This window comes from Stegodyphus dumicola, chromosome 8, assembly GCF_044657685.1.
Source record: "Stegodyphus dumicola isolate Sdum_Otavi_A_Nest chromosome 8, ASM4465768v1".
In the NCBI taxonomy this organism is placed as follows: Eukaryota; Metazoa; Arthropoda; class Arachnida; order Araneae; family Eresidae; genus Stegodyphus; species Stegodyphus dumicola.
This window is the reverse complement of record NC_140775.1, coordinates 77,104,912-77,126,268: the sequence shown is the minus strand read 5'-3', so window position 1 is coordinate 77,126,268 and position 21,357 is coordinate 77,104,912. Positions and strand designations below refer to the sequence as shown.

General features: G+C 31.6%; 1 protein-coding gene across 7 annotated transcripts in view; it reads right to left on the bottom strand.

The window, feature by feature from the left end:
- The window catches only part of LOC118182039 (uncharacterized), a 670,352-nt gene that overhangs the window by 58,849 nt on the left and 590,146 nt on the right, over positions 1-21,357 (bottom strand). For all 7 annotated transcript variants that reach the window (XM_085822013.1, XM_085822012.1, XM_085822011.1 and 4 more), the window contains 2 exons: positions 13,566-14,245; positions 4,544-5,685 (listed from right to left, as the gene is read on the bottom strand). In XM_085822013.1, the coding sequence (XP_085678139.1) occupies positions 4,544-5,662 (1,119 nt within the window). In that variant the 5' untranslated portion in view covers positions 5,663-5,685; positions 13,566-14,245. The remainder of the gene's footprint in view (positions 1-4,543; positions 5,686-13,565; positions 14,246-21,357) is intronic.

The window sequence follows — 21,357 nt, the reverse complement described above, 5'->3', positions numbered from 1 at the left end:
GATCTTTTGCGATACGGTTCAAATGATCAGGTCTCGATTTTAGCAGAAGAGCAAAGGGCATTCAGTGGTTCTATCGGTTTCGCTGTAAACAATATCATTAATAAATCCAAAACAAGGTTTATTAGTAATGAACAGTAATTCTAGTTACCAAATACAGTTGGCACCTCCAGACAGGTACGAGCTAACGACAGTAGCAACAAAATCGTGCACTCAAAAAATAGCTATCAACAATATGCGGAATGCGAAGTTAAAATTTTGTATTTAATTCAAGGAAATAATAAATCTGTTCAGTATTAGCAACTTAGTAAGTGTTTCGATTCAGATTAGTAAGTGTAAATACAGCTCGATTCCCTTATAGTTGTTTTAACAGAGTATCCTTTCTATGAGATGTAGTAGTCGCATACTTTGTCGAAATAAATAGACATTTATTTACTATCAATTTGCGTATTTTTTAGTGAAACGATAAATATTTGTTCCCTAGATTGCTAATTTGCATACTTAATTACTGCAGTTTTTTCTAGAATCTCCAGAATGTCGTCCATGTTGCAAAGTATACAAATGTAAGCGCTATTTATTTTGAAACTATTAAATAATTTTTGCCTTAGAAATTACAGCATTAAACTTTCACATACAAATTACATAACCGAAGTTATGCCTAGAGAATTTTTAATTGATTAATCGCCTTAAGTAATTCAGATGTCATTCAATTAATTGAAATAATTAGTTGGGTCATTAATAGATTTAAGAACAATGAAATGCGAATAAATCTGTTACTTGTTTCATAATCATGCGCGAGATCATTGATTTATTAAGTGTTCCTTTATGATACAATACATACAAGTTCCTAAATATTTCAGAATCATACACTAAATCAGCGGTTCTCAAACTTTTGACTAAGGCGTACCATCTAAGCAAAAACTGAAAACCTATAATACCACCACTACAAAGTACTACTACCACCACCACTCTTGAACAAAACTCAGATAGCATAAATTTACGAGTATTAGAGAAAACTCAATCAGGAAGTTGGAGTTTAATTTTTCAATTTAATAGTTAAAAATACTATTTTTATCTTGCGTACCACCGGTTGAGAAAGTCTGCATTAGATGCTTGCTTAAATAGTCAACAACAGTAGCAAAGTCTTGCGTCATTTTACTTAATCTGCAAAAGCAAAACGATTTCCAGGATAAAACAAGTGTCCAGTTATGTATTATAAAATACTAGCAGCTTCGCCGCTAGCCTTCGTCTGGCTTTTAAATGTACTGGAAAAATGGCTGAAGGGATTTAACAAAACGTCAAATTTAAAAACTGCGTAGAATTTCACTCTGCAGAACAACTTCATTAAAAAAAGTTATTACTTATAACAAAATTACAATGAAATAAGCAATATCCCTTAACACAAATATTAATTATCCTAATAAATAAATTAACCAGCTTCCCTTTGCAAAATCTTAAGAACTCAAATGGTATAAAGAAGGTTAAGAACTTTGTTTCCTAAAAAAAATCACTCAAAACTTTTCAATATCTTAAAAACAGTGAAATGAGCAATAAATAGCATAAAAGAATACAAAAAACAAAACATTCTATAAAGAAAAGTATAAATAATGATATTTTATCTTATATTTTCAAGAGGAAAAAACTACAATGAAATAAGCTATATCACTTAATACAAATATTAATTATCCTAATAAAAAATTAACCAACTTTCCGTTGAAGAAAAAACAATAATGCAAAACTTTTCAATATCTTACAAACAGTGAAATAAGCAAAACATAACATGAAAGAAACTCAAAAAACAAAAAAATTCCGCGCAGAACTTTACTCAGCAGAACAACTTTATCAAAAAAAAAATCAATAAAAATGTATTATATGTATAAAAAAATGACAATTAAATATGCCAATTTCTTAAAAACAGTGACATAAGAAATACGATGAAAAATTGTTGTCAAACCCATATTTCTAAAAGAATGAAACTATTCAAAATGAAGCGATTTCATCAAAAAATATCAACAACAATAAGACAGGAAAATTGTTGCCAAAATCACATTTTTAAAGATGTGAGATGTGAGAAGTGTACTCGGACGCTTCATTTAAAAAATTTTTTAAAAATGCAAAATATTTTAACTTTTCCAAAATTCTTTTTGTAAAAGCAGTCGCAAAGATGAAAGTTTAACGGGTGCAAAAATCAAAGAAAAATAAACTGTACATTTTTAAAAATAAACCTTTTTTGAAAAAATCCCGAAGAAAAGGTTTTGAGCTCCCTTTGTTAAATAAATTCGTATTTAATCTATTTATTGAAACACTAAATTTATTTTAAGTTTGTAAAATAGCTAAGTGCCTACATTTCATGACGATGTGAAAAGGGAGTGTGTAGAGTAAAATCTCGCTTTCCTATAGCTCATTATGTCTCAAAATGACGCGATTTCGTCACAAAACATGAAATAAAAAAAAATTCGAATTCAAATTTCGAAAAAATCGCTTCGAGGTGCACTGGCTCTTGTCTAGATGCATCTATGTAGCAAATTTCGTAGCCGTGGGTCTATTAGCTTACGCGCAGCGCGAACGAAAGACACACACACACAGACTCTTTCTTTTATTATATGGAGAGATAATGTGATACTCTAATATGTATATGTGAATTCTGAGTCTCGTAAAAGAATGCAAACAAGTTTGAAATTTTTTAAATAGTATTGTTAACATTTTGCTTAATTCAGAAATGCGTGTGCGTGTGTGATTATGGCAAAGCCTCGAGGGCTATCTGCCTAACAGGAGGGATGCCTTCGTGGAGGACTTTCTAAGGGAAACTGGCTCGTATACACGTTACACATGAGGAAAACGACGAAAACGCCCATGCAGCCAGCCCGTTCACGGGATTCGAACCTCGGACCGAACTACCAGTGTTCAGCGACTTTACCGCTCGGCCGCTGGTGGGCCTAATTCAGAAATGCATCGCTTTTCAGTAAGTAATTTGTTTTTTATATCAGCTGCACTTGTTTTACTTAAATTTTCAATGAATATTCAGGAAAAAAGCATATATATCGTTGAAAGAGAAATTAAACATTGTGTTTCCCTTCTAGAAACGTCCTTAACTATTTTTTGATATATAAGAACATGCAATTTATTATGGATAAATATTTGATGTACCAATCAGACCAAATGATACTATTAAAGGATAATTTATAAAATATGTAAAGGAAGTAATCAAAAGGGAAAAAATCCCAATGAAACATGGAATTTCTTATCTATCCTATTTTAACTTAATCATGTTGATAACTATGCCTTTGTACCTTTTCAGGTGTCATTAGATATTCAAATAAAATTACCGGTACATATATATATGTACAGGCATTTACAGTAATTTTATTTGAATATCTGATGATATATATATATATATATATATATATTTCGGTTTGACATAGATGTATAAGTACAATAATACCCAGAATTAAAGAGAATCTCATTCCATTTTACTCGAAATCCTCAATAGAAAGCTTAATATTAATACTATGGAGCAACTCAATGTGACGCAAAGACGCCATATTGATTATTTGTTGCAGAGAAGAGTAAATGTAATATTTAAAACAGGATAATCACGGATTTCATCATTAGCAGTACTTTCGATCCACAGCATTTCATCGTCATCTACAGTGCTTCCACAGAAATTCTTGTTCGTGCTTGAGATCAGGTTCTAAACAACAACAGACATGAGATGCAGCAGAACTTGCCAGCCGCATGAGCTGCGTGTAAGCTTTTTCTACAAATAGTTCAGGGCAGTTAATCTATACGTCGCATGTGAAAGCATTTCATACTATTCCTTCTTCCCTAAATAGATGACCAATTTAACTTCCCATTTAAACTGGACCCTGAATGCTTTAAGCTATTTTCCGTTTACTGATAAACTTTTAGAGATTAAACTAAACTTTCATCCAACAAAATTTTGAATAAGGCATAATATGCTCCAATCTCAGTAAAGGGAAGCATCATGTGTCGATTATAGACTCCTAGAACAATGAGTATGATGTTGAGGGGAAACACAATGCAATATCATCTTTTTACTTACGTGTGTTATTAGATGTCAAGAAATCACGAGAAATCGATGTAAGGGTTCATTAATGTTCCTACTAACCATAATATATAAGAAGTTCCACAATTTTATGTACAGGAATACGAAGTCGGAATTTACTATATTTTCATGTAATGAATGATAATTCATGAAAGAAATAAATTAATGGAATGGAAAATTGATTTAAAATTAAAGAAAATAATTAAATTAATTAGCGTGTTATTCAACTGAAATAAAAGTTTAAATTTTCAGAATTCTCTGTAAAAGAAGAATTTTTACATTTTCAAATATGTGGAATAAGAGTCTTTATTTTGATGAGACCTTATTATCTGCTTCTGGGGAATTTATTTTGATGATACATTTTAAGAGACTATTTTGATGAGAAATCAATGTTAATATAATTTATCTCAGTGTTTACAGGGAAATTAAGTAAATATTATCTTATAAACAAACTAAATGTAAAGTAAGATTTCTACTTACTTGTCTAACGGGTATGTTGGTCTCCATAATGACGCCCATATCCACTCCATCTTGCACATAGTAACTGTTGTGAGGGGCATTCATCACAATCACACTCTCCTTGGTCCCCGTGCTGGGATGGTCGCGAATGACGTAAGCGTTCCACGAAACCGACCGTAAGTGGTTCCTTGGTACGTTGTGGAGATCCGAGTAGAAGAGCTTCAGCCTCAGGAACTCGCACTCCATATCTGCTTCAACGCACCAACCCTGTTTATCTCGGTCGTAACAATTAGCAGTAGAATTGGGATCGCGTGTGGTGGGTACTTTGGCTTCGCTGATAGTGTTGGCGCAAATCATTTCTGTATAAACTCTGAGTGCTGTTCTCCGGACGATATCTGGTATTTGGCATCGAAGAGAGAAACCTCTTATTCGTCCGCTCATATCCGATATTTGGTCCAAGATGCCAGAGTCAATCTTTCGATCGCCCTCACCCAGGACGACACGGTACATGACACGGCACTGGTGGTCGAAACCTGTCAATCGGTTTAGAAGGACACGTGGTCGCGTACTTGTGTCCAACTCGTCACCTTGGGGCAGGATAGACACATTCCATTCAAAATTTCCGAACGTGAAATAAGAAGTCTCTAGCTTCACCCGGTTCTTCTGGCCACTAGCCGAGTGCAATACATGCGGAATTTTCACGATCCCCTCGAAGACGGTCATGGCGTTACTGACAGACAACTCCATCAGAAATTCCCAGTTCTCGTCTGTGAACTTTCGCGATTTAAGTTCGCTCATGAGCATCCACTTGCTTGTGCCATGGGCGGGCTCCTCCACGCTGAAACAGATCTGCTTCTGGGGATAGACCTCATTCTTCGAGAAGTGTTCCCTGTTCAGAATCGTGAAGGTATAGTCCACATAACACTTGGTGCACTCTGACGGGTTCCTCAAGATCAGGTATACGCCCAGGACCTTTTCTGTCCGGGTGAAGGAGACGGCCCAACGGTGATAGCCGAACACAAAATCTTTGGTCGTGGCGTCGCGGTGTACATCGCGCGTTACCGACCGTGTAACAATGAATGTAAATACACCTGTGTTGGAGCGGTCATTGAGGCGGGAGAAACGGTACAACAGGGCCATAGTTCCTACGCTTGTCCAATGCTCTAAAAATAGAAATTCACAAAACACATCACACTCGAGTACAAAAATACATAATTTTACTATAAAGTTATTTATTAACGCAACTACAAAAATGAAATATTAGTTGAATTAATTAAAAAACCAGGTAAGAACTAATATAATTTTGAGAATTGAGCAGTAGAAAGAAACGTTTGATTAAGCACCATGAAAATTCAAATCTTTCTTCAAATAATATGTACTGCTTCTTTGACAATAATACAGTTCAGTAATTTTTATGAACTGCGAGTGCTATGTTCATAGAAATGAATGTTCTAATAATATTATAAATTATGAATTTTTTGTGCCATATAGCCTGGACAACTAGTCTATGATAGCCTATGATACTTTTCCTGAAAGTTTTTTATTATATATGTAATATGAGAATATGATCATTTCTGAAAGATCAGCGTCAAAAACGAATTGAGAAGAAGTCAAGGAGCCAGTTAAAAAGAGTGATCGTTGCAAAACTTCAAATATGTGACCAAGAATTAGAAGATAACGAAAGAAAAAAACGGATAACTTCAAGAATCAATGTTCATAATGCCGATGGTAAACAGTTAATTTCGTGTTATTTTAGCTTAAAAGATGAAATATTTCATTACTAAAGAACGTTAGTAACCCTTCAAGGAAAGAAATTAAAAATTCAGTGATAAAACGTTTACTTATTAACCGAAAGGTGCAAATTTAAAATAATTTTAAGTAATTCATTTTTCATTAGTTATAACCAGATATTTACTCTATTTTGTCTGAGTTAACGTTTTTTTGTAACACGTAAACGTAATTGTAGTAATTCTCTTTAATGTTATTTTTTATGTTATCTCTTTAACTCTATTTTGTCTGAGTTAACGTTTTTTTGTAACACGTAAACGTAATTGTAGTAATTCTCTTTAATGTTATTTTTATTATAACATCATAAAGTATACACTGTATCTATAAAATTCCTTATAAAGCCTTTATTTTAGCAACCGTTGATCATTCATATTTATTTCCCATTACAAAAATGCTTTAAATAAAGAAAATGTTTATTTTATGGGGATTCTAAATTTACAAAAATATAATTTCTTAAAAATTGCGAAATCTAGGATATTATACGTCAGTCCGACTCTTATAATTAACATTAGAAGCAAAATTATTCTCATTATAAAATCTAAAATGAAAAACGTTTGACTCCTGTACAATAAACTTTTGCTAATGCACGTAATTTAAAATTTTGTGCCCGTCGTCAAGTCGCGCATAAATTGAAGAGTGGAATACTTAAAGTTATACTTAGCCTAAAATTAAAACAGTTTAGAAATAGTTGTCTGATGTTAACAGACAACTATAACAATCACATAAATTATTATGTGATTAGAATTGCTATGCGGACAGTAACGAAAAAAGTTATCAATAAAATTTTACTTTCAAAAAGATGATCTTATACATAGGATTTCATAGAATTAGTGTTCTAAAAATAATGGCTCATAGCTAACTGCCGGTAATATTATCTGAAAAGATAAAGATCTCTAATCTAATGCTTTTTTGTATGATTAGTGAAAGAATTTTGTGAGGCTATTAATAACATACGTTTAATATTGTGCAGCTTATAAACTGCTAATTTAAAAATTTTTTTGGGTATACTGTGTGTAACAAAAATATAAATTAAATATATTTTCATACTAATAAATCACAAAAGAGCTTCTCTGAATGGCATTAATGAGAAAACATTAACTTCGAATTATTATAGTTTATTTTTACATTGAGTCCTACTGGTAATGTAACAAAATTCGAAATTTAATATTTCGGTCAGTTTTTTTTGCCATGCGGGAGTCACACATTATGTCCGCATACACTTTTTATCTGACCTGCTTAACATATGTTTATCCATCCGAACGGAAAACATTAAAGTTGTGCTCGTCATTAAATAAAATTATCTTCCAAAATGAAAAGTTCGTATTTTTGTGATGCTTTTCGAATTTGAGTCTTGTTAATCAATATCTTGCTTACGAACGGATTTTTTCCCCAGCACCTAGAACACCCTTCTGCTTCCACAGCCAATCGGGGAGCACTTAGTTTTGGATTTTTGTTTACGTTTCGTACTAATCACATTCTTCAAAATCTGTAAAAATATTTCGTTCGCTTTGTTTTGACTTATTTTACACGATTTTTTTGGTCTTAAATCGCTTGATTATGTCCTGTACTGTAGAATGATTTCATTTTACTATTTTTGTAATATTCTTGAGTTCATATCTTTAAAATACTTTATCATAAACTCACGGATTTCCATGGACGTTCATCCAAATTGCTTTTCCATTCTTAATAATCAAAACAAAATTAACAAGCAAAGAACAAACAAAAACTGTATCTCAGAACTGACAACAATGAATTCATGAAAACGTTTGAATTATTTGCATTTCAAATAGGAATTTTTAGTTGTCTGACTTATTTTGAGAATAGTTTTAACTCTTTAGATGTTTAAATAATTTGTAAGTATTAGTGGTAGTGAATTTTCGCTTTTTTCATGATAAAACAATATGCAAACAAGCATTGATTCAAAAGGCTATTTTACATTTTATTTAAAGTGTATTATAGAGTCCGAATTTACTTCGAGCCATTTCATCTACTTGGAAATTTCATTTACAAAATGAATAAAAAGTTATTTCTACTATCAAATTTAATTCATCCATTATAATTATATAAGCTAAATTTAATAATTTAATTTATTTTTCCATAAAGCGTACATTTTTATGTGAAAACACTAATTTTAATGTAATTAAAGTAAAGAAAAATGTATCCTTCTTTCAGAACGTGACAAATAATTTTAACTAACTTAAAGAACTTAACAAACATATTTAATACTATTCTTGCCAAAATAACACCGGTGGGTGTTCTCGAATATTGATATAGTTAGCCGTCCTAGCACTAAATATAAATCTAAAAATAATATAATACAATATAAATCTGTAAAAGCACTAATATTTTAAGATATATTTCTGATGATTAAGACACAAAGACACGCCGAATAAATACCAATTCAGAAATCAAACAACAAAAATCAGCGTTATATTTTTAAAATTTTCGCAGGGCTAGTTTCGATGGTTTTTACCGAACCACCATCCTCAGCTGCAAAACCGCAAATAAACAAGATAGGAAATAATGACTAGATAAGATAAGAAAGCGGTTTTGCAGCTGAGGATGGTGGTTCGGTAAAAACCATCGAAACTACTCCTGCGAAAATTTTGAAAATATAACGCTGATTTTTGTTGTTTGACTTCTGAATTAGTATCTATTTCTGATGGTTCATTTTACCGTTGACAAGCTGTCAGGGTTATAACTCGTTACAAGGATTTGTACATGATTTTTTCATTTTTCACTTATCCGCAGATCGTAAATAACTTATCATTTCACATTCATTATTTTTACAGCTCTTTGCATGTTGTTACAGGCCTATTTTATACTATTTCAAAAATTTTGTATAAATCTTGGGTATATATTAAATTAATTGTTATATTTTAAAAAATTTTCATTTTTTCCAATATTTTGTACTAATACTCCAAATTCTAAAATGTAGACTTAGAAATGACACCGAAAAACACCGGACACCTAACTGCAAGTCTACTTTCTGTTCCCTGGATAAGAAAAAATTGCATAATTAGTTTAAAACACTTCTGTGTTGAAGTTTGGTTTTGTTTTTCTGTTACATTTTTATACTAATGTTAATTGTTTTTTAATTTTGAGATACTCTTTTTTTTCTCATTTTATTTGTTTAGTCTCCAAATATTCATTCAAATCATAGCCCTCCATAACATCAATCCATTTTAATGCTTAGTGTTTTTATTATGTGTTTCTTTCAGAGTTCCTTTGAAACATGAATTTTCAAGCAATAGAAGTGCAAGTGACAAATAAAATATAAGCACTATTTTTAATCATCTTTTAGCAATATTTGTGCCTTGTTTAAAAAATATCATTTATACAAATATTTAAACAAGTTTAAAAATAAGCAAATATTTTGCAGTACTTTTAAGAAAGCAGATGAAATATAAGTTCCGAACGAAAGAGGGTAAAAAGGCCATGATTTCATTAAAAAGAAAATCTGTCAATAAAGCACAATGTAGGAGCCTTAAAGTTGCCCGGGACTACGATGGCTACCTGTTTTCCTCTCTTTTATCTGCGGAGGTATTCCTGTAAAAGCTACTTGATTTGCAGTTCACGATAAAACCAAGGAAAATAAACGAAGGGTTCAAACAATGGTGTAATTAAGGGCACTGTAGAAAAGGTGTGCAAATGTTTACGCTGAGGAACTCATCTTTGAAAGCCGGTTAGATATCGATTAGCTCTTGTAATGGCAGTTGACATTTTTATTTCCTTTTACTTTGGCAAGGAATTTGCAGGAAGTTTTTCAATTCATGCTGCAATGTGTACCTACTTAGATCTATGTGGTATCATTGTTTGATTTATACTAGCGGTAACTGTTAGAAAAGCTCATCTATTTTTAGTTCTGTAGCGGGTCATAGATATCAAGGCGGCCGAAGAGTGTTTACTTTTCGTGATTTAATTTCAACTAGCTGAGATAAGTTTTCTCATTAATGTCACATCCATTCATCACACTTGTATTTGAGTAAGTGTAAACCATAACTTTCGACGTTCACTCAGAAAATTACGTTAAGCCTAAAATTCTGTACAGCGTTGTTTTCAGTATGATAACGGTGCTTCAAACAGAGCCAGAGCGTAAGATTTGAGTCTCTTTTATGAACTTTGAGTAAACTTCAGTGGTTAGGAAAGTTTTTCACATTATTTCACTTCATCACATAAACTATACATTCTTCACTGCATCCTTATTGTAATAATATAATTAAATATTGATATTGAATATCTCATACCCTTATAATAAAGTGAATAATTAAAGGTATGCTCACTAATTGTTATGGAAATATTTATTTTATTGGAAATTATTGCTCACACCTATTTCTCCGTTGGTTTCGCTTCTATCTGTATTACTTATGCATGTACTGTAATATGCACATATATACATACAGCAAACATATACACACAACATCTGAAAGAAAAATGTATACGTATGGAAGTTAAATAAAAAAAGTAAGATAAACTTTCAACTTGTTTAGTTTTATTGTGCAGGCGCAAACAAAAGAAGCATGACATACTATTTGGAATCGTCACTACAGAATTGTTTAGTATGATTGTTTGAATGATAACATCGAATGTCAGTACGTAATGCAGGATATGTAACTGAGTCCTATGATTCTGCTTTAAAAAATGATATCTTCCAGATGTTCGTATTCTCTTTGTATATATATCCCGGAAGCCAAGCCTTATAATGAAATTCCGCATAGCTCTTTATGTCATTTCACCATGTAAAGCTGTAAATGTTTTTTCCACATTGCGGCATGAGAGTGTCAATGGCCCTAGCTTATGTTTGAATACAACCGCTATACTTTTGAAAAAGAAAATGCTCTCTTATTTTTATTCAAGGAGGCAATCTTCTATAGCTAACACCAGTGATGAAATATGGCTAAACATTTACGATGCAGAGCAGAAACAGATCCGTACCGTTGAAATAATTCTATTTTCTTCTATGTTGAAGCAGTATCATCTATGTTGAAGCAGCTGCAAAATGAGTTTTTCCTTGGACTTCCATAACACGATTAATCACAAAATAAATCTTCAAAACGAGGAAACGATGGGAACCTCAACTCTTCCGATCGGAATATTATCACGGTAAAGCTTATTTAAGCAGATAAACATCTGGTCATTTTAGTCTGGATTTTGTAATAGACCTGTGGCCTTATATTCTCATTAACCACATATAATCCATACAAGGTAAAATAAAATAGTAGGTCACTCTGTGATTTGTATTCTGTAATATTTATTGAATGCAATATTGTTTTCTCACATACCCTGTTAAAATTTAACAGTTATTAACATTATTTGTGAAGCAACTATAAAAGTAATGGATATATATTGCTCTAATATCTAAAGATGCATTAGATGTAGAAGTCGATATTTTCATAATTACTAACAAAAAGACATTCTACCAATTATTAATGATGCCATAACCTTTGATGACTCTCTGGGATGATACTTGGAACGGCAATTTGTAAAACGAGACGTATAAAAATAGTAGATCGATATAAGAATTACAATCTTGATTTATATTCCAAGTAATATTCTCTGAAATCTAGCCATTGTTTTACATAACAATGATAATAGAATGATGAAAGTCAAATATGTAAAAGAGTGATGTTTATAGAATATAATAAAGAGCCACATAGAGAAACCCGTAGAGAATAAGCATTTTTTAGCAAAATTGCTATAACATTCGAATGGTAACAGCCTTGTAACAAAAAATATTATCGTAAGCACAAAACTGCATTCGTCCTGAAATTTTCACTTTACGCAATGGAGATGATAAAATTATTATTCTTGCTCGATGAGAGTTATTCAAATGTTTAGAAACATTAAATGGGTATAGAAAAGCTCAGAATGTAGAGTTAATAACAAAAACATGCCCGGCCTTTCACTCTTGTCTAGTATAGGGACATAATTTCTTCGACTAATATTGAAACCATCACAGGCATTAGGGGCCTAATTTGTTATTATTGCTAGTCTGTAGTCAGTCCCTTCTGAATAAATTTGTGGCTTCTTCTTTGAGATGGAGAAATTTTGAGTTTGCTGAATTTTGCTGAAATTTTGAATGCTGAAATTTTGAGTTTGGCAACGGTATCACCTCTGAGTTTGGGAGAGAACTTCGGAGGCTAGACGACAAGGTACGACATTGAAAAACCACCCTCAGCGAAGTTGAAGCGAAGTCTCTTTTTCCAGAAATAAGAATGTTGGAACCAGAAGTCCGGAAATCTGTCAGATGGAAACGGCCGAGCGGAAAATGGGAGCCTGACCGCGTTGATGATTGCTGTCCTCAGTGGAGCGAATTACTTACTTACCTCTGTCTTTTATTTTGCAGATAATGTAGTGTTCCCAAAATCTCGCGGGAGAAAAAGTTGTTTTCCCGCGGAAGAATTGTTAACTAGAAAGCCAGCTGTAACTGTTATAAGTCAAAGAAAAATTATGTGGTATATCACCCATGTTAATCAATGTTAAAGGTATGTTCTGTTTTTATTGGTTCTTCAGCTAATTATTTTAACATAGTTGACCAGCCACCACCTACCCACATTGTATATTGATACTAGTTAATTCACCAAAATAAACGTTAGATGTTTTTCTTACATAGTATTTGTTTTGTTTTAATTTTAATTAATGCTTAAACACTGAATCAGCTAAATTAAGAACGGGTTATAACTTACTGCACAACGCAAACCTATATATATTTCAAATTACTTAATTGTTTTATTGTTTATGTTCACATTTATAAATACACATTTGTTCTTGAATATTGTATACAGTGCTCTACCAAATTTACTACTGAACACACTTATACACATCGCCAATTCTCATGGACTACAGAAGGTCATCGTTTAGTTTGTTAATGGTTATATGCTATACTTAATATTGTTATATACTTAACATGTAACATGCCTATGTTAGAATAATGCTATATATAAATCTAATATGTATCCTAAGTCGCGCTTTCGAGACATGAAAAAAAAAGCAAATTGAATTTTGCCAATCGGCCCAGTAGAACGGGAGATATAGAATTGTCTAATTTTTTTTTTTTTTGCGCAGTGTGTACATACAACTATTTACACGTACTGTTTTTAAAATTAAACCACAAATGAATAGAAGCTAGCAAAAACAGCAGACCAAACACAGCTAATTCAAGTTAATTCTAATATAAATCCACAAAAGTAGCTTAAAAAGTTAAAAATAATATTATCATGAATATTAGCTTATTAACGAAAATAAGGAGACTCACCTTATTTGGATACCAGAGTCTTCTACTGGAAGCAAATGCAAGCTTTTCCAAGTTCAAACTTGCTTTAATTGGAGGCAAGGGACAGTATACTTAATTGAGCGTTCAGCAGCAGACTAAATGCATTTATTTGAAGAAAAAGCCAAATATTGCTGTTTTAAGAACTTAAGCTCTGTCTAAAATTTAAAACATTCTCTATTAGATAGGAACTCATTAAGTTCTGCAGGAGATTAAAGGAGATTAAAAACCACTTATTAAACTAGTGATGAACCTTATATGCAATTACTCATGATTATTTACTCTTACAAGCCACTAATGACTCTAACTAAACTAAATTCACCTACACCTACATGAATATTCACTTAATATTTTAGAATTTCATCTTTATATTTGCTGTCCTCTTGCATGTATTTGTTATAACAAGCTTGAGAAGGATCATTGTATCAGTTTTCAATATGTTTATATGTTCTACTTGCTACATCATGAAAAGGCATGTTCCATTGAAGGACAGGAAGACAATGACTGACTGTAACAGGTGATGTGCATCTTTTTCAGAATCTTAGAAGGATGTGGATATTGAAAAGACAGGTAGATCTTTTTTCTAATATCTTCAAGTCCACATTTGGAAATCAAGAATGTCATAACTTGGGCTTGTAGAATAACTCATTTTGAAATCATGTAAACTGTAAGGGAAAAAATAATGATTTTAATTAGAAACTGTTAAGGATATTTTCAAGCAGTTTCCATAATAATAATTTCAAATTTTTAAGGTAATAATGATATTTTCCACCCAAAATAAAACAACACGAAAAAGAAGCGTTTTGACAATAACATCAAAATACATCCATATCTTATAAAGAATGTTTTTTGCCTCATATTATATTATATTATAGGAATATTCTCTCATAGATCGTTCACATGTCTCTTTAAATTGATTCTTTATATTTATAAGTTCCATACTTGTATCCATTTGATAAACTTCACTAGCAGTTAATAACGAAATCCCAAATCTGTTAGAACTTTTACAATTTAGCTGCAGATGATTAACTGTCCAGTGAATATCATCTTTCATTTCGATGCAAGAAAAGTCTCTAAGCTGGATATTACACTATTTTTTCCACCCATAAATAGATGAGATATATAAAACAGGCAAATCGACAACCTTGTATTCGGAGTAGATTTTATAAAATCCCAATCAATTTCGAGGGCAAAACGGGTCCCCTTTCATCAGGAACAAAAAATTCTGCAAAAGCGAACGTCGATCATGTTTATACCCTACAGGCGACCAGTGGAAGAGCCGATAGCGATACGTCCGAAGAGGCGAAATTAACAAATCTTCAATAGCTAATCATAGTTGGAAATTCAATAACAATATTGGCCCACCAGCGGCCGAGCGGTAAAGTCGCTGAACACTGGTAGTTCGGTCCGAGGTTCGAATCCCGCTGGCTGCATGGGTGTTTTCGTGGTTTTCCCCATGTGTAACGTATATACGAGCCAGTTTCCCTTAGAAAGTCCTCCACGAAAGGCATCCCTCCCCTTAGGCAGATAGCCCTAGAATGCTTTGCCGTAATTAAATACACCAACACCAATCACAATATTGATTTTGATTCTGCTAATTTCTTGAAGCTTTTCACATTCACAAAATTTTATCCTGTTTAGTCAATGATTTTAATTCCTATCCAATCTAATACCTTTAAAATCCCTAATGCCTAGAAAATTTCTATCTCTGCTTTGGATCACTCAGTGCTACTGAAATGACTGCACATATCTGTACATATTTTACTGGTTATTTTACTTTATAACCTTATTTTATTCTATCCAATGTGTATATATTCCTCAATAAGCTATTTACAACTGCATATTTTCTGTCAACTGAGCACTACTGAGACTGATGAACTCTGTGCTATGCCACGCCCAGTGCTCATAAATTTTGGACTTTCCAGCAATTTCACGAACTGTTAGTGAAAACCTCTTGTGAAATCCATTGACTGGAACTCTTGCCCTTCAGAGAAAAATATGTTTTCATTATTTGAATGACAAATATTTTTAAAAAAATCAAGTTTTCTTAGCCATCACATGACATGGCTCCACTTTTGACTTTCTACGCTAACATTGTATATTTGTAAATACTCATATTTAACCAAGATTCAATTATGGAACTTCATTCTGAATAATTATATTTTATTTTTGACTTTCATCATTTCAACTTTTTTTGCATATTTGTATCTGATTTGTATTTTACACCACCCCACGATGTTACACTCTTTAGTGGCAAAGTGCTACACTTTCCCTTATTTTCACATCTTGTCTCTGCGACACCTTTGTTCCGTTTTTAGTACTTCCAGGAACCCTTATTAAACGACAACTGGCAAAAAGCCTGCATTCCACGCAGGCTGGGTCCAGTATAACAGCGGAAAATGGAAATGGAAAATTTTTCGCTTTTGCAGAATTTTTTGAATTTTTTTTTTGATGAAGGGAAGACCCGTTTTGCCCTCGAAATCGATTGGGATTTTACGAAATCTACGCCGAATACAAAGTTGCCGATTTGCCTGTTTTATTTTCCACGTCGACGTGTTTGTCTTGCGTCTAGATGAGATATGTGTTTATAATGGCAAAGCATATAATCGATATGTATTCAATATGTGGAAAGTTATCGAAGAGAAACTGGTCTGTTTCAAGGATCGTTAATGCACGTCAATTTTTGCATAAAGAGATCTAGGTTCCGATACCATAAGCTTACAGAAGAAAATGTATCTCGCCCTGCCTACCAATATACTTGTATTAAAAGAGAGAAACAGAGTTCAAACCCGATAACACGACTGTTTAACAGAACGCGCCGTTAGAATGTGACTTCCTCCGGAACAACCATTAGAAATCTATCACTGAATAATGAATACTACTTCTGTTCCGATAAAATATTTTGACAGACATTTCTTTAGATAATACTCCAGATGCAGGTTTTCTATTATTCGGGGCGAGCAATTAACGCCAAAATGTCAATGTTCTCTACTTTCAACCCTGATTGCCTTGGAGCTGAAATTGCCTGCCACACAGAAGAATCCCACCCTCCTACAAATGAACAAATGTTATAAAGGTCGCAATGCGTTTTGATTTGATTGCTCGTTATTAGACAAAACAGTGAAATGAAAACTAATTATGACCGCTTCGTATTATTTTTACTCCTACAGAGGAAGTAAAATTTATAAAGCATTCAACAGATTTATTCTATTAGCCAAGAAGAGTATCAGGCATGAAACGACTGCTATGCAATTGTCTTATCAATTTACTGATAGTTGTTCTTGCTGCAAACATATTATATCAACACATTAATGCACAAATACCTTGCACAAAATTTAATAAGGAATCTGGCAAAATATGAATCCCTTTTTATGCAAGTTTTATACCTAAGTTAGGTTTGACATGATTTCAGGCAATTTTTACGTATTAGTTTCAGATTTTTCGAGGTTCAGATATTTCTGTAATTTTAAAATTTATTTGAGAATTTATATCAAACATAAAATGACCTGCTGAAACATAATCTCCGAAAATTAGATTAGTATAAATCTCTAAGTCAAACCGTATTCATCCTAGATCCTATTTTGTTGTTCCACAACATTTAGATTAAATTAAAAGGTAAGGAAACTGAAGGCCAATGTGATATTTGAAATTTATTCTCTTTCATTCACATAATTTTCTTAAAGAATCTAGATAATCTGGAATTTTAGAACTGGCATCCTAATAGAAGGGATTTACAGGAGGGGATATATTACAATGGGAAAATACACATGATCTACAGTTACGTTTAGATAGATTATAAATGTCAAACATTTTATGTACAAAAATCATTGAATTGAAGGTTTACTAGTATTAATTTTCTCTGCTTCTGTGTAGTCTAGGGTCATTCTAATCGCAACATACAGCAAATTAAATCGCAGGAAGTATTTATGTGAGTTTCTATCACTCATTCGAGGCTCATTTTCATGTTCTTGAGCCCAGTTCATATTTTTGGGCAGTGAAGTTAAATTGCATGAATAATGGGAGTCGCTTGCAGTAATGAAAATAAAATTACTTCTGGATTCAGTGCTGTAAGGTATTATTTTATTATCACTATTATTACCATTTGCAACTTAATAGCCGAAGTAATATGCTATTATTTTCAGCAACATGCACACGTGGTAGGAATACATCTTGCCTCTGGTTTTGAAGCTTATTTTCGTTTTCGGACTATTTATTAGACTAACCGAGGAGGCTAATTAAGGATAACCAAGGCAAAGCTCAATTTAAGAACTGTAGTCTCAGAAATACTCTGATACATGTATCTAGGATTGTGATATATGTATCTAGGTGTGCAATAGTTGCAGAATTATCAACAATTTAAAAGTTATTTACGTGCGGCTAATCCTAATTTCTTTTACCATAGCAGCCAATTTGTTTACATTTTAAACTTAATAGAATAAAGAATTATGTTTCTCTGCAAATTCAGTGCCTTTTTGCCGAGTGGGTCGAAAAGGAATCTTTTAGTTTTGTGCACCGAAAAATCCGCCTTCTTGCCCGCTTGCCGAATTGCTTGTTTTTGGATAGAAACTATAATTTTAACTGTATTTGGTGTTTTAAGTTTTTGTATATCTTTCAGTTTTTAATGAAGATATTTTGAGGTTTTTGTGTATTTTTCCCATGCCGCGAAGTGAGAACTGAATTGAATGAGAAATATATGTCTAATGAAGTTTGAGGAAATGAGTTTAAATGAAATGCAAGAAAAATTGCGTTTAATTTAATATTTCATATAAGGAAGTCATACGGTGTACACATCAGATATTTTTAAAAAGAAAATTATGCAGAAAAATTGGTAATTGCACGTAATTTCAAGATTTAAATGATTTTTGGGAAACTTTTTATTTCTTTCGTTTTTATTGAAAAATAGCTCTTATTAAAAAATAACCCACGGAGATAGGAGTGAACAAAATTTCAGTCGTTGTAACCATTCTTATTATGCGTATATTTCTCATATGCGTATATTTCTCAGGTAGGGTACGAACTGCGCCGAATTTGATAGAAAATCCTCGTCCCCCTCTTTTCTAATGCACGAACTGCGCGACGTTTCCTGTCCCCCATTTCTTTCCAGGAAGATTGGGTGCTACAAAAAGTCGTTTATCGCCATTAATGGGACATTCTGTTGAGACTGCAAGCCTTTATTTTCGTTTATCAATATTGTAAAAACTGTGCATGTAAAACAAATATTAATTTAAAGTCTGGCGGGTGCTAAAAAATAAATTTCTTTTACACTCATTTTAAAGTTTCATGATGCTTAAAGGAAGGATGAGCCAGATCTTTTTTATTCTCTGTAAGAATTAAAAACTTTCCAAGTTGTAGATTTTAGTTATATATATATATATATATATATCAGTTTTGAATAGTAAAATTGATAGATTAATGACATAGACAAAACTGATACATAATCAACGTATCAAATATCGGATTTGTAACTCACCTTAAATAAGTTTCTTGTCTAGATAAATATTAACAAATCTTCTTAGATAGCAGAATGGTTTTAACTTTCAAATTTACCATTTTAGGTAAACAGTTCTAATTTAATTATAAAAATTATCTTTTCCAAATCTAAAAATTAGACTTCTTAAGTCGTCCTAAATTCACACTAATATTATTGCAATGTATTCCCGTATTAAAATTTCCATTTTTAATTATTGAAGTTATTTTAAGGTTATTTAACTTTGTTACAAATTCCATATTTAATACTAGAAACGTTTAAATATTTATTCTGTTTTTCATCTGATGTACTTTGCATACATTTAATTTCTAATACACATTTAATTAATAAATTAATAATTATGAGCGTCAGCAGAATTTTCATAATTAACAAAAAAAAAAAAAAAAAAAAAAAAAAATTAAAAAAATAAACTCCCTTATATTTATATCCTGGGATTTTCAGTTCCCTTTTAATCCATTCCTTTTTCACATATTGTTGCACTGTACTCAAGTTTTCATGCATGTAGAATTTATATACTTTGTATTGTATTTATGCCAATTTATATTTAAATGATAATTTATACAAATTCTTGCATCACAACTACAACTCTAGTTAACAGAAGATGTTTCTAACACCTTGGCAAAGCTTAATCTTCAGCATGTAGCTTATTTTCCAACCTAGTTTCAGGCTGAATTATTTGTAAAATTAATTACTTTAAATTATTTATTAACAAAGATGGTCGCTAAATCACGCTAATAATATTTCTAACTGTTGTAATTTATAATGCAAGGAATTCATGTGATTTATAATGTAATTCACTTACAATTTTTTCAGCAGTATTGAAATTAATAGCAGATACTCATAATAATATACATTTAGATTACAATGATTTAGATTGCCATTGCCTTCTTCACTTATGCTTTTATACTACATTCCTAAAATTTCATAATGGCATACAGGTAAGTTTAACTCATTCACCAAACATGTAAATCTCTAATTCAGCCCACTTTTGTTCTTACGTGTGCTGTATCTTCTATTTTCTTTGATATATTGTTCAGTCTAATTTCAAATGGTCTTGTGGAAAAGTCACTGCACATTGGTAGTTCGACCCGAGTTTCTAGTCCCAGTGATCCCCCAGCTCTTTTTTTTTTTTCGTACTTATTTACTGTATAAAAATGTAGCGTAAAAATTTCAGTTCATGAAGTAAAAATACTTTTTTAATTTATTCATTAAAAGTATTGCAAAAATTTTTACCTTAGCATATCTTTTTACAAATCCCTCTAATAAGAAAAAATAAGGAAATTAACTCAGTTTCGGTGATTGATACCTCGGTGCAAATTATATGTAACATTTTTCCAAAAGCATAGAGTTTATATGGATATCAATAAATTAAGGATTATTTCTCCATCTAATTTTCTTAACATGTTTATTCCATTAACATTATTATTTTCACACTGTAGCGCTTAACTTTATGAGTTTTCTATAATCATTCAATTTCTCTAGCCATGGCAACTTTGCATACCTTCTGACAAGTTGTTATATTTTTAACCACTGTATTTTAATTTCTGTTGGCTATCAGTACATTATTCACTTGTTTCACAAGTGCAACTTTTATTTTATACGCACATCTACGTAAAATAGCATTAAAACTTCACTTATGCGGAGCTCCTGATCGATTGCTTGTTTTAGATTGAATGAAATTAAGATTAATGTCACTGTTAATTAGCTTGTTATTAATTTAATTGTATATTTCTAACTAATTATATGTTCAGATATTTCCAAGTATATTACACAAACTTTTGCATCCTAATTTTTAGTTTTTGGTTAAAAAATAAGCTTTTATTTATTGAGAGGCCTGATTGATTATATTAATTTGCAGTACTGTTTATCTAATTCTTTTCTTCTAGATAAATTTTAGAAAAACTTCTTAGCATAATAATTTAAATTTATTTACATTTTATACGTCAGTGATCCAAACGCATAGTAATGTTGTTATAATAGATTTCTTGCTAAGCTTTTTTTTAAAAAAAATTAACTATTAATTTCTGTAAACATTTGCATGATTGCTTTAATTAACAAAAAATATTTCTAGCACACTTTAATACACTTTGATATGGAATAATTTTTTGCACTCTATTAAATTTTCCAGTCTAGTTCAGACATCTTGACTATTATTGATGTAATTTATTAAAAATATAATTTGTGTGCTTTATAATTATTTAATTTATGAGATATTATTATCATAAATGAAAAATGTTTGTAATGCTAATATGTATGTTACCTTTTATTTTCTTTGTTAGCTCTCGCATT